This window comes from Chelon labrosus (genome assembly GCF_963514085.1).
Source record: "Chelon labrosus genome assembly, chromosome: 1".
Lineage (NCBI taxonomy): Eukaryota > Metazoa > Chordata > Actinopteri > Mugiliformes > Mugilidae > Chelon > Chelon labrosus.
The window spans coordinates 25,086,440-25,101,562 of record NC_140337.1 but is presented as its reverse complement, the minus strand read 5'-3'; the positions used below and the strand labels follow the sequence as shown (position 1 = coordinate 25,101,562).

At 40.9% G+C, this 15,123-nt stretch overlaps 1 protein-coding gene across 1 annotated transcript in view; it reads left to right on the top strand.

Annotated features, from left to right (window-relative positions):
* LOC311491930 (butyrophilin-like protein 2) overlaps window positions 1–15,123 on the top strand; it is a gene marked incomplete at its 5' end in the record, with an annotated part of 45,925 nt that overhangs the window by 10,914 nt on the left and 19,888 nt on the right. Inside the window, 3 exons of the mRNA XM_084549998.1 lie at window positions 1,674–1,994; window positions 4,356–4,679; window positions 4,897–5,220. Of these exons, the coding sequence (XP_084406124.1) occupies window positions 1,674–1,994; window positions 4,356–4,679; window positions 4,897–5,220 (969 nt within the window). The remainder of the gene's footprint in view (window positions 1–1,673; window positions 1,995–4,355; window positions 4,680–4,896; window positions 5,221–15,123) is intronic.

Sequence of the window (15,123 nt, the reverse complement as noted above, 5' to 3'; positions counted from 1 at the left end):
GAGACAAAGCAGTTAAAGCTCTGTTTTTAACTACTGTAAATTCTGGCTATGATCGTTCCTTGTTTTGCATTACGAGCCATCACTGTGCCCATAGGCATGTCTAGCCCATTTTGTCCCAGCACCCCTAAAAATAACAGTTGAAAAAAAAAAAAAAGATTGTTTTTTTTATTTTAAAATGGTTTGTCTATGATAAGACAACAAAAATAGTACAATTGAAGAAAGTATGTACCCCCCAGTGGTATGATCCACCTCTCTCGTTTACCTCCCCCACACACGCAGTGCGCGCACACCTTAGGTTTGGCTGACCACCTGAGGGGCGTGGCTCCTATAAATTACCAAACGATCTATTAACTTTATCACTCATCACCAACACATTCCAGTCATTAGCAACAGCCCTAACTTTTACTGTTGTAGTTATTGTTCAGTAGGAGTTTACTAGCTGACGTTTTCTTTCTCTCTCTGGTAAGCTAATAGTGCAGGTTGTCAATCAACCACTGTCCACAGGTTATATTAAGCTTTTGGTTTGTGCATATGTGTCGATGTTAAAGCCAAGGTTTAAGGTTTAATACTACCTATCTACAGAGGACATTTACAGCTTTTGCAAAGGGGTGGGGTACCTTTCTCTTTCTCATTAAGGAAAATGTCATCAATCAGTTATATAAAATCTTAAAAATAAAAACTTTCATTCATTCATCTTCTATACCCCCTTATTCCTGTTAAGGGTCGCGGGGTCTGCTGGAGCCTATCCCAGCTGTCATTGGGCGAGAGACAGGGTACACCCTGGACAGGTCTCCAGTCTATCGCAGGGCTAACACAGAGAGACAGACAACCATTCACACTCACATGCACACCTACGGACAATTTAGAATCACCAATTAACCTAACCAGCATGTCTTTGGATGGTGGGAGGAAGCTGGAGAACCTGGAGAGAACCCACGCAGACACAGGGAGAACATGCAAACTCCACACAGAAAGGCCCAACCGGTGACCTTCTTGCTGTGAGGCATCAGTGCTGACCACTTCTCCACTGTGCCGCCCAAAATAAAAACATATATTTTTTTTTTTTTTCAGCATTCTAATTACCTTACAAAGATTGGGGAATTAAAAAAAAATGTGATTGGATATTTTTTACTGATAGTCAGGAGGTTAGCTTGCTAGGGGTTGCTTTTTTGATGTTTATTGACCTTAAGTTTGTTTTGCACTTATTGTTCCTACCTCATCTTCTCATTTAAATGCAATTTCTTTTCTTTATTTTTTAAACCAAATGATAGCTTTGTGACACAGTAGTTTGACATTAAAGGAAGATGTGTTCTAATATTAATATTATTATAATATAACGAATTACTATGAAATGACAGTAACATGTAATACATAATGTATTACGTTTTTGAAGTAACTTGCCCAACACTGGTCACATGTTAGATCCACAGATAGAAAAGCAGCAGACAGCAGCTCCACACTGACAGGAGACATTACTGTGAAGCAGCACATGGACAAACAACCAACCATCAAGACTCTGATCATCTGCAACACCTTTCTAGATCTCTGTCCTGTTCCTTCTGCTCTCATCTGCTTCTGTCCTTCAGCTTTCTCTACAATCATTCAATAAAGTCATGAAAACCTGCTGCTGCTGCTGTCTCTACAGCTGATGATGGGATTTGTTGTCCTCTCAGTCCCCCAGGTGGAGGTGGAGGAGGGGAAGGAGTCTGTCCAGCTGCCCTTCAGAACCACAGAGCTGCCTGAAGACGTTAAAGTGGAGTGGATGGACAGATACAGGAAGGTCCATGTGTATCAGAACAGCTCTGACCAGCTTAAAGACCAGAACCAGATTTACAGAAACAGAACGAAGATGAATGAAGACCTGCTGAAAAGTGGAGACCTCAGTCTGACCCTGAAATACCCCACAGAGAAAGACAGTGGAGGACACATCTGTATAGTCTACAACAAAGAGGGAATCATCCTGAGATGTAAAAGAGTGGAGCTCAAAGTGAAAGGTTTGTTTCTTTCTTCCTTTCTCTCATTCTTTCTTTCTGACCGCTTAAATGAGGGCATGTTGCAAATATAAAGTAAAAATAAATAAAGATGAACGTTTGTCCTGCTGTTTGTTTTGGAGTTGCAACAGATAAATGTTTTAGACTAACAGCTAAAAAAATTTTTCAATGGCACGCGATCTACTCACACTACCTTCGCGATCGACACAATGAGCACCCCTGGTGTAGTTCTACAATTTGTCCAGTTATATTTTGTCTTTTCTCATTCTGTGCCCTGACCAACGGAGTAGGAGATAATTTGCCGAGTAGGAATAATAAGCTGCCTGAAGATAATTTGACCTCGAATATATGTCTTTAGAGCTTCCCAATGCTTCCGAATTAGAAATGTCTGGCATCTCATTGATTTGCATGTAAAAGGTTATTTGAGATTTTATAAATTCTGTATGGATTTCATTGGATAGCAAACCATTGTCCATGCGCCACGTTTTGGATGAGTGCCTACAGGGGTTTAGCTGCATTCTTAGTGGGGCATGGTCAGATAAAACAATGGCCTCATAATCAATATGTTTACTGCCATAATTAGCTTCAAGTCTATAAAGAAATAATCAATTCTTGAAAAGGATTTGTGTGGTTGAGAGAAATATGAATATTTTCGTTGAGTTTGGTGCATGTATCTCCATGCTTCTAATATTTTAGCTGAGTTTAGAAAGTTCTGCAACAATTTGGCTGATTTTGACAAAGATTGTTGCCTGTTTGATGATCTGTCTAGCATGTTTTTATTAACTATAATAGCAGTCCCACGTGATTTGGAGTTAAAGCTGGAATGGAACACGTCCCAATGTTTATGTAATTGCTTATGTGCATGATTTTTAAGGTGCGTTTCATGTAAAAAGGCAACATCGGCCCCCAATCTGTGAAGATGAGAAAGCACATTACCTCGTTTTACAGTTCCATTCAGACCTGTGCAGTCACAGGTAACAAACCTTACCACCTTTTCATTGCCAGTCATAAGGATGCATTTGGCTTTCATTCAGTGGTCTAATCTGGGAGGCAGCAATATTGGTAACATGAGTGTTTCTGCATCCACAAAAAGTAAAGAAAGAGGAAGAAAAAAAGGGGGGTGATTGTACAAAAAAGACGTGTATGCATAACAACTTTCAACAGGTTAACCTCGCTTAACCTGTCAAACCTCACATCTACCCACCCCACCCCCCACCACTTCCCCAAGTAGTGGGGGGAAAGATAACTTATAAGACTGACAGGAAAAAAATGTTATTTCATAGTTCAGCCAAAGTTCATGGATTCATCCCATAACAGTTATTAACCCCTAAAGTTCAAGAAAAACTGTGTGGGGGATGTCAGCCCACTTTAGCAATCTTTTGGTTGTAGAAATTTTCGGCAACTTTCGGGGAATCAAAGAAATGTCTTATTGTGAGCTTGGCTGGTAGAACAGGCTGTAGGTAATGTTGGCCTCTTGGAGCCTCCTTTTCACCAGGTTGAGAGCGGCGTGCTGTCTGTTGACCCCCGGACTCATATCTGGAAAGATGAACACCTGGTTCCCCTCCATACGTCAGTCGTCCTTTTGCTTTGCCGAGATCCAATATCCTCTGTCTATCTGTAAAATAATGCAGTCGGACGAGGATGGTCTCTCTTCTCTGGTCGGCTTCGGGGCTCATGTGCGATACGGCGGCTTTTGTTTCTTCGCGGAGAAGATACATCCATCTTGATTTCTTTAAATGATGTCGCAATCTCAGATTTTATCTGAGCCAGTACCGCTTGTCTGGATGACTGCAGTTCCTCTTGAAGCGTCCGCAGAGACAGCGTTGTCTCGGGTGTGGTCTCAGGTGTATCCCCAATTGCACTGTCCGCCATTTTTGAGCTGCTATGTGTGAATGGAGTTATAGTTTTCTGTGTTTGTGTCGCTCATGGTTTTCCTCTGTGTGAGCCCTTCCTCATGTCAGGGGTTTGTTGCTAAGTAGTTAATGTTTAGTTCGTGCCCTGTTTGCCGTAATTAGAGTTTTTTAAGTATTGATTTATTTGGCAGAGGTCTTCTCCTCTGGTGACTACTCCATCGGGCTTCTGTCTTTCTCTCTTTCTCTCTTTTTTCTTTCTTCCTTTCTCTCTTTTTTCTTTTTTGTTTGTTTCTTTCTTTCTTTTCTCTCTTTCTTTCTCTCTCTCACAAACAACCAACCATCAAGACTCTGATCATCTGCAACACCTTTCTAGATCTCTGTCCTGTTCCTTCTGCTCTCATCTGCTTCTGTCCTTCAGCTTTCTCTACAATCATTCAATAAAGTCATGAAAACCTGCTGCTGCTGCTGCTGCTGTCTCTACAGCTGATGATGTGATTTGTTGTCCTCTCAGTCTGTCAGGTGGAGGTGGATTCAGGGGTGGAGTCTGTCCAGCTGCCCTTCAGAACCACAGAGCTGCCTGAATACGCTAAAGTGGAGTGGTGGGGCACTTACCCCAGGAAGGTCCATGTGTATCAGAACGGCTCTGACAAGCTTGAAGACCAGAACCAGTTTTACAGAAACAGAACGAAGATGAATGAAGACCTGCTGAAAACTGGAGACCTCAGTCTGACCCTGAAATACCCCACAGAGAGAGACAATGGAGAATACTTCTGTAGAGTCTACAACAAGGAGGGAGACATCCTGAGATGGAAAACAGTGAAGCTGAAAGTGAAAGGTTTGTCTGTCTCTTTCTTTCTTTCTCTTTCTCACAAACAACCAACCATCAAGACTGATCATCTGAAACACCTTTCTAGATTTCTGTCCTGTTCCTTCTGATCTCATCTGCTTCTGTCCTTCAGCTTTCTCTACAATCATTCAATAAAGTCATGAAAACCTGCTGCTGCTGCTGCTGTTGTCTCTACAGCTGATGATGGGATTTGTTGTCCTCTCAGTCTGTCAGGTGGAGGTGGAGGAGGGGAAGGAGTCTGTCCAGCTGACCTTCAGAACCACAGAGCTGCCTGAAGACGTTAAAGTGGAGTGGATGGACATTTACAACAGGAAGGTCCATGTGTATCAGAACGGCTCTGACCAGCTTGAAGACCAGAACCAGATTTACAGAAACAGAACGAAGATGAATGAAGACCTGCTGAAAAGTGGAGACCTCAGTCTGACCCTGAAATACCCCACAGAGAGAGACAATGGAGAATACTTCTGTAGACTCTACAACAAGGAGGGAGACATCCTGAGATGGAAAACAGTGAAGCTGAAAGTCAAAGGTTTGTTTCTTTCTCCCTCTCTCTCACTCTCTTTCTCTGTGTGTGGCGTTTTGTGAGAGTGGAGTGTGGTGGCGAGTGAGTCAGAGAAAAAACTGGATAAATGTAAATTGCACAAATCCTTCATCACAGGATCTAATAACCATGCTTGAAAAATCCCTGAAGAAAGCTAGGACATAGGAGTTTTGTTTTGCATCATCCTAATACCATCTGAACAGTTCCAGTTATGATAACACACCAGTTTTGTACATAGAGAAACAGCAGATAATTAACATAATCTGAGTTCAGTGCTCAGACTGTAGCAGATTTTTCAACCTGGGTTTTCACCCTGTTTACAACTTGCATTAACATTAACAACAGGTGTGAAGTGCAATCTAAAACTTGACTTTTCTAGCCTTCTTTGATGCAAAATCATCAATTACATCATCATACGAAATCTGTTGTGCAACTGTATAATTGATGCTGATGATGGCGAGTCCAGAGAGACGCTCCTGTGACACTGCATACCTTTATCTTTTGCCCGTTTCTCCTCTTCTTGTTTTCTTGTTTTTCTGAACTGGGCACCTGATGCTTCTTTGGTCTTTTACTTTGATCCATGACGAAGATGAAGACTCGACATCATTAACTTTTGCATTACCTTTTGCCAACACCGGCCGTTTGCCTGTCAGTCAAGCGGAGTTTTTTTCATTTTTCACATAACCCAATTAATTCCATGTAGATATAAGGGGCTATGTTAATTTTAGGAATGAAATACAATTTATTTGGAAGCAGTATGTGTTGTGTCAGTCTATCCCTCGCCCCCCTCACTCGCCTCTTCTGAGAGAGACATACACAACCTGTATGACTCTCAGCAGCAAGTTGACGTGACAACTAACTTGACATGGAAATGAGCGGTAGTTCGGTAGTTTGTTTTTAGTTTTTTTTTTTAGTTTTTTTTTTTTGGAAGGCACTCGTGTGCCCTCACATAGAATGCGCCCTGGACGGTCGCCCACATTGCCCATAGCAAAAACCGGCCCTGTTCACTGGTGTTCTCTTACAGTTTCTCTTTCTGTACACAGTTTTCTTAAGCACTGTCAGGATTTCACGGGGGGTGGTGTGCTGATCGGTGCGTTATACCGAGACAACCAGTTTTTTGCCGGACGTCATGGCCGACAATCGGGACGCAGGTTTTAGAAACCTCTCCCGTCGGCATGGCATTAAAATACTGGTTGGCATGAAATATTCCATGGAGGAATGTAGTCTAGCCCTTGGAGGAGCGGCTTCCAGGATGAACAGCACTGTCGTCATTTTCCTAGACTCAACTGAGAAGGTTAACACAGTGGTAGAGCGGGGAATTGTGCTAAGAAACACGCATGCAATGGTTTTCCCCCTTGTTAATCCTGTAAAAAAAATATTTTGTCAAATTTTCCACTGTTTATCAGTGATGAGGTGCTGATTAAGGAGCTATCTCATCATGGGCAGATTGTGTCTGCAATGAAGATGCTTCCATCGGGCTGTAAATCAGCCAAGTTGAAGCATGTAGTTTCTTTTAGGAGGCAGGTCTACATGATTCTAAAAAAATACATTAAAGAACTCAATATTGCAAAGATTTAAAGTTGGAGGCTTTGATTATACAATCTTTGCTACAACTGAGGCGATGAAGTGTTTTGGGTGTGGGCAGGAGGGGCACTTGGTACACAGCTGTCCAGAGAGGGCTCAGGAGCTAGAAACTGAGGCTGCTCAGAGTGTGGAGGGGGAGACTCAAGCAGAGGGTGAGGGGGTGCAGAGGGAGGCAGCAGCCCAGGAGCCTACTGATGTACAACAAGATGGGGAGAGTGCTTCTACCAGTGGCGGTTCTACATTGAATTACTCCCCGGGTGAGACCCCCTCCAAGTCCCCCCAACAAAGGGAAAAGGGAGGTCTTGGTGAACAATTTTTTTTTCCAAATAGTTCATTATTTGTGGATTCAGCTAAGTGGCTGATGAGACAGAGAGGTGCTGATGGTCTGAAGGACCCAGAGGTTTTTCTCGGTTTTTCTTTTTTTTTTCGCCTCAGGAAGTGGGTGCAGAAGGTGAAGGCTCAAATTATTAAACGATGAATAGAATAAATAAGGAACAACTATGTCACACCTTTTTCCCCCTTCTCATCTCCATATGCTTGGCCATGAGTAGTTTCAGAATTTCTTCTCTTAATCTTAATGGTGCAAGAGATGTTAAAAAAAGAACTATGTACTATGAACTTTAAAAAACAAAGTGTATTGACATCGCCTTTGCTTCAGAAACCCACAGTAATACTGATAATGAAGTTGAGTGGAAAAGAGAATGGGAGGGAAATATTGTGTTGAGTCATAAGAGCACAGTGAGTGCAGGAGTATAAGGACTTTTCTCAAAACATTTTTTGCCAGTATCTTTTGATGTTGAGGAGGTTGTAAAAGGGAGGTTACTTAAAGTAACTGCTAGATATGAAAAAGCTACAGTAACCTTGTTAAATGTATACGCACCAGTGCTTCCTGGTCAAGGCTACCAGGGAAGTTAAAATTATGGTGCTTGCAATTTGGTTTACTGCCCCGGCTAATGTGGCCGCTAACGGTTTATGAGGTTGCCCTGTCAAAGGTAGGAAAGTTAGAAAAGATGATTAATTCATCTATCAGAAAATGGCTCGGTGTCCCACGCTGCTTAAGTGACACAGCCTTGTATGGGAAAGGCATATTGGAGCTCCCAGTTACCAGCCTAACAGAGGAGTTTAAGTGTGCTAAAGTTAGACTGGAAATGACTCTCACTCAGTCGAAGGATCCAGTGGTTAGGAGTGTAGCACCCACTGTTAAGACAGGGAGGAAGTGGAACCCAAAAGAGGCAGTACAGCAAGCACAGGCAGCTCTTAGGTATAGGGATATGAAGAAGTAAAGTTCGAAGAGACATTAGGAATTGACACGTCTTGGGCAATTCCAACCATATGTTGATCTCTCCTGTATCTGTTGCTCTGCCAATCAGAGTTTCCTTTGTCTACCCTTACCATCTCCTCTCCCCTGCTGATCAGAGCCTTGATCATACTACCTGAGTGTCACTCCTTTGTCCTTTTGCCCTTTGTTCTGACCATGTCTGGGAGCCACCCCTGCCCCCTACTGAGTTCACCCTCCTGTGTAAAGTTGCCCTCAACTGACCAATATACATCCACTATACGATCTAATCAGGAACTGTCTGCAACCACACCCAGGGACAGGGTATATCTGAGCTCTGGCCCTGCATTCAGGGTCAGTCTCTGGTCTCAGATCCACTCTGTGTCGGTAGGCTCACCATGACCTGGAACTACAATAAACCTCCACCACTTCAGCAAACTTGGAACTAGACTTGGATTGTTTTTTTTTTCTTCAACAGATATCATAGGCAATGTACAGCAACAGCGTGGAGGCCTAGGGCTGCGTGCAGGGAAACCTCTGTGGCGCAAGGCATCAGCAGTAAAAAGGAGAAAGATGGTAGTGGAAGAGGTACAGAAACAAGAGGAAGCAGTAAGATGCACCAAGGCAGTGTCGCAGGCTAAGCAGGGTCAATGGGTGAACTGGGAGAGTGTGGAGAAAAGGAAGTTGAAGTGGAGAGAGCTTTGGACCATGGAGGCTAGCAGGATTAGATTTATGATAGGGGCTTGATTTCTTTGATTTGGGTGTGTGTTGCTGCGGTGCCGTTCTCTCTCTCTCTCTCTAGGTGGATGCTACTCCCCTGGTTCACAGTAGTTTCCAATCCCCTAATCAGCAACCGGAGTTTAAAAGGAGAGGAGAACAGCAATCTGGTCGGTTTCAGGGGTCGGAAATTGACGGATTAGGAAGTGAGGATGGGGAGATGGATGTTGGACACGGGAGTTTGGAAGAGTGGAAGGTCGTAGTAAAAAAAAAACGGAAAACTAAAGATAGAGACGATTCAGATAATGGTGACATTGATAAGGAAATAAAAATGATGAAAAGGAATGAAGATGAGTTCAAAGTATTGTTGGAAGAGGGAAATACTTTTGACGAGTGGAGTCCAATCCAACTAACTAAAACTCTACATAAAGAAATTGGGGAGGTAAGATGCGCTAAAAAATTGAGGAATGGTTCTTTACTGGTAATATGTAAAAATGAGGAACAATAACAGAAAGCAATAAAGATAGATAAACTAAATGGACAGCGAGTGAAGGGTTCAATGGCGTATGGCAATAAGTTTGTTAGAGGTGTAATCTCAGGGATTCCTCTAAGTGAGTCAGTGGATTCAGTGAAAGAAGGAATAAACAATGTCAAAGTAAGGGAAGCAAGACTCAAAACCAGAAGGAATGGAAATATATGTGACAGTCTATCAATAATGTTAACTTCTGAGGAAGATAAACTCCCAGATAAAGTGTTTATTGGTTACATGAGTTATGATGTCAAGGTTTACATTCCTCCACCACTGCGGTGTTTTAAATGTCAAAGATATGGGCATGTAGCGGCGATATGCAAGGGTAAACAAAGATGTAGCAAATGTAGTGGTGAACATGAATATGGAAAGTGTGAAGAGGGGGTAAAACTAAAATGTTGTAATTGTGGAGGAGAACATAGCGCAGCATATGGTGGATGTGAGGCTAACAAAAGAATGCAGGAGGTACAGCGAATTAAAGTGGTCCAAGGTGTTTCCTTTGCGGAGGCAACTAAGAAAGTCCCAAGACCTGTACCGATAGAAACAATAAGCTTAAAGGATGGAACTAAAGGTGTAAGGGAATGTGCAAAGTGTGATAAATTAAAAGAAGATACATTGATTGTGAGTAAAGGTGATTTTGTGCTCTTTATGGCTGAGATAATCAATTGTTCAGCACAGACCAGTAGTAGAACTGAAAGAATTAAAATAATCGTCAAGTCAGCCGAAAAATACCTGGATGCAAAGGGAATGCCTTGGGAAAGAGTAAGAGACATTCTTAATGATGAAGCACAACAATCACAGACATGGGGTGGGGCTGCATAATGGTTTTAATTATACTTCAGTGGAATGCTAGGAGTTTAATTGCAAATGGTCAAGAATTCAAGAAATATGTTGAAAGTTTAAAAGAAAAACCTAATATTATTTGTATACAAGAAACCTGGCTAGTGCCTAGGTTGAATTTTGTAATAAAGGGGTATAACTCTATAAGAAGGATAGGGAAATAGGTAAAGGAGGAGGAGTTGTAATTTTTATACAAAGGGGACTTCAGTATAGAGAAATAAAGAAGGGGAATGACTTGGAATACATTGCCACAGAAGTATGGTCAAGTGAAGATAAGGTGACAATTATAATTTTTTATAACCCGTGTAGACAAGTGGAGATAAGGCAACTGGAGGATATTTGGAAGGATTTGACAGGGAGAATTATCTGGTGTGGGGATTTTAATGCACATAGTACATTATGGGGAGAGAGGGATGATGTGAATGGAAATGTAGTGGAAGAATTTATGGAAGAAAAAGAGTTAGTGTGTATAAATGATGGATCTGGTACCAGAATAGATGTGGCAAGGGGTACAGAGTCAGCAATAGATCTAACTATTGTCACAAAAACCATTGCAGATAAATGTGATTGGAAGGTACTGAGGGAAAGCACAGTAGGGAGTGATCATTATCCTATTAGAGTTCAGATAGGAGTGGAGTTAAGAAATTGATATGAAGTAAGAGAAGAGAGATGGATTTTAGGAAAAGCAGATTGGGATAAGTATAGAGAAGTTAGTGATGAACTGATACTGTCTATTGATAAAAATCAGGATATTGAGAAATTGTGTAATGAAATTAGCAGTGGAATAGTTGTTGCAGCAGGAGTATCAATTCCTAAAACTAAGCCTAAGACATTAAATAAAATAGTACCATGGTGGACTAAAGAATGTAAAGAAGCAATTAAAGAGAGAAACAGTGTTTAAAGAGTTAAAAAGAACACATAATTTTAAGAATTTAGTTCAATATAAAAGATCTCAGGCAATTGTTAGGAAAACAATAAGACAAGCTAAAAAAGATCATTGGAAAAAGTTCTGTGATTCTATTGGTCGAACTACTCCAGTGGAGAGAGTTTGGAAAATGATTAAAAAAATGAAAGGGAATGGAAGGGAATATGGATACCCAATGCTGGTTGAGGGACAAAGAAATATCACCAATAATAAGGAAAAAGCAGAGTTTATGGCAAAAACATTAGTCAAAGTGCACAGCACAGCGAACTTAAATCATGAAGAAAAGAGAGGAAGAGAAGTAACAACTGAAAAATATCAGAATGTGTTTAACAATGAGGATAGCGAAGAAGGGGTATTGGATGTTTTATTTACAAAATCTGAACTCAATAAGGCATTGAGTAAATTAGGTAAGTCATCTCCAGGGAGAGATAAAATATGCTATTCCATGTTGGAGAACTTAAGTGATAAGGGGAAGGATGTTTTGGTAAGTCTATATAATAAAGTATGGATAGGTAGTTGTATTCCTAGAGTATGGAAGGAGTCTATAATTATTCCTATTAGGAAACCTGGAAAAGATCCCCAAATGGCGAGTAATTATAGACCTATTGCATTAACTTCCCAAATGGGGAAAACTATGGAGAGGATGATCAATGATAGGCTTACATATTGGGTTGAAACCAAAGGACTATTGCAACATTATCAAAGTGGATTCAGGAAAGGTAGAGGCACCATGGATTACATTGTATGTCTTGAAGATAAAGTAAGGAAGGCTCAGGTGAATAGAGAGTCTGTAGTGGCAGTGTTTTTTGATATTGAGAAGGCATATGATATGTTGTGGAAAGAAGGTATACTGATAAAGCTAAAAATATTGGGAATAAAGGGAAGAATGTTCCAGTGGATAAAAGGGTTTTTATCTGATAGAACAATTCAAACTAAAATAAATGGAGAACTAAGTGAGAGATACAGTGTGGAAAATGGTGTCCCACAAGGAAGTATAATTAGTCCACTGTTATTTTCAATAATGATTGATGATGTTTTTAAAGATATACAGAAGTCAGTTGGGGTGGCATTGTTTGCGGACGATGGAGCAATGTGGAAAAAGGGAAGAAACATAGATTTTGTGGTTAATAAGATGCAACAGGCAGTGAACAAAGTCCAAGAATGGGCCCTTCAATGGCGGTTTAAGATCTCAATAGACAAAACAAAGACTTTATTCTTCTCTAGGAAGAAAATACATTTAAATGTAAAAATCAAATTATCTGGGGCAGATTTAGAAAGAGTAGAATTCTTCAAATATTTGGGAATTTGGTTTGATAAACGATTAACCTGGACAATGCATATCCAAAAAATTATTGACAAATGCAAGAAAGTGTTGAATGTGATGAGGTGTCTGCGTGGAGTTGAATGGGGAGCAAGTAGACCTGCTTTAAAAGCCATTTATACAGGGCTGATGAGATCAGTATTTGATTATGGGTGTGTAGTGTATGTGTCTGCTGCTAAAACATCACTTAAAAAATTAGATGCCACACAAAATCAAGGTTTGAAGCTATGCTGTGGGGCAATTAAGACAACGCCAGTGGCAGCAGTCCAGGTAGAGATGGGGGAGATGCCTCTCCATCTTAGAAGAGACCAGCTATCTCTTGTGTACTGGGCAAATCTAAAGGGTCATAGTGAAAAACACATAAGTCAGTCAGTTTTATATCAATGTCAAGAAAGAGAAAATGACCTAATTAAAAGTTTTGGCTGGACAATAAGGCAAAAAGTAATAACTATGGGAATCAGTGCTCTGGAAATAAGTCCTGCAGTGGCATATCCAGTTTCTCCTCCTTGGCTGCTGTCAGAGGTCCCAGTTGACTTGGGCTTATTAGAGGAAAAGAAGGATGTTGAAGTTGATCAATACAGGGTCCAGAGTTACATAGCTAGCAAATATAAAGAAGGAGTCATTTTATATACCGATGCATCTAAGCAGACTGGTAAAAGAATGGGAGTTGCGTATGTTATCCCTCAAGTAGACATTGAATTTGCAAAAAGAATTACTGATAATTTAGCTGTATACACAGCAGAAATGATAGCAATATGGATGGCCTTATTGTGGATAGAGAGCAATAGACCTAAGCAAGCTGTGATTGCATCAGACTCCAGCTCAGCTTTAATAAGCCTTAAATGTTTCCACTCTGAATCAAGACAAGATATAGTGTATGAAATAATCCAACTAGCTAACAATCTGCTTAAGACTGGTAGTAGTACTACATTTATATGGGTACCCGCTCATATAGGTGTAGGAGGTAATGAACTAGCACATAAATGTGCGAAGAAAGCAGCAGGAAAGTCTGATATAGAGGTAGATATTAAATACAGCAAAGCTGAAGTCAAGAGCATAATTAAATCTAAAATAAATGGAAAATGGCAATTTTTATGGGATAATGAACAGTCTGGGAGACACCTGTATAGCATTCAAGGAGGAGCAGGAATATGTGCAGAAGTAAGCAGGAATAAGATGTGGTATCTAGAATGAGGCTAGGACATACAGGATTAAATAGAACATTATTTACAATGAAAAAACATGTTGATGGAATGTGTGAATATTGCAATAGTCAAGAGACCATAGAGCATGTAATTATGTATTGTCCTAAATACCATCAAGCCAGACAAAGATTGATTTTGCAACTTAGTGAAAACCAGATGACACTAAATTTACATGATATACTGCAGAGAGAATCTGGTGGAATTTGTTTTCATTTTTTGTTTTCTTTTTTGAAGGTAACTGGGTTATTAAAAAGAATTTAAGAAAGTGTAGGTTGACCTTTTGATCCACACTCCAGTCCAGATGGTGGCGGTAATGCACCAAAAAGCTGGTTGCCAACCGCCATATAAAAAAAAGAAGAAGAAGAAGAATCTGGTCGGTTGGGACACACTCTGTGTTGGAGCCATGTTTAAGTATTTTGGGTTTGTTTTATTTTTTATGTGTAGTTTTTTGGGCTCAACGCCAGGTGGAGCATTAGTGCCAGAAAAGGCATAAAGGTAAGCCCCAGATAATGAGTGGCAGGTGTGTGAAGGGGAGTACATACAGTTTTTTGACCGTGTAAGATATAGTTCTGTGTCGAGATAAGCGTTATTCAGCCAATATTGGTATTTTGAGTTAAATGCTTAAGTTCATGAATGGAAGAAAAATAAACGGGTCTTTGCACCAAAAATAAGTCGCATTGGGACATTGGTTTTTATTGTATCCATACGCGTCCGAAAGAGTTTTCCCCATTCGCCCCTCAGTGGCTCAAATATATTAGTTTTTATTGGAAAGACTCTATATTTAAGTCAAAAAACTTGTTAACGAACTCGTTGGGATCGCCGTTCACGGAAGCAGCTGATCGATTGGACATCGCTGGATTTGTTTCGAGTTGGATCTATTGGATACCGTTGGATTTCCGATTCGTATTGGATCGATTGGGCATTGCTGGATTTCAGTGGGGTCGTTTGAACTGTGTGGACAAAAAACACAGCGTCTGCTAGCCAGCAGCACGGACCGCAAACCGGGAGCACGGATCACCACCGGGACGCACCAGGACTCACCGACACACATTGGGACTAGAGGTATGTGTAGCGCTACCAACTATTAAATGGCCAATTAAACGCTGTGTGCACACTTTACCGAAAAAAATGAGTTTATTGATGATGTGAACAAGTGGTTGGTAAAAACAGATATTTCAAAACCTGATGAAAATGAGGATTGTGCTGAGAGTGAAGTCAAACCCAGTGACAGCATCTCCAACATCGAAACAAATGTTTCTAGTGGAAAATCAAACCTGAAAAGTTACGCCAGCTCAAGAAGCGGAAAATCATCCACTGCATCAGCACGCATTCGGGCTGAGGCAGAGAGAGCTGCACTTGAAGCTCGCGCTGCAGCATTAAAGGAGAAACATGCTCTGGAGGAACAAACAGAGGAACTGAGGAGGAGAAAGGAAAGGCTGGAGCTCGATACTGAAATGGCTGCTACTGCTGCTAAGCTAGCAGTTTTATCATCTT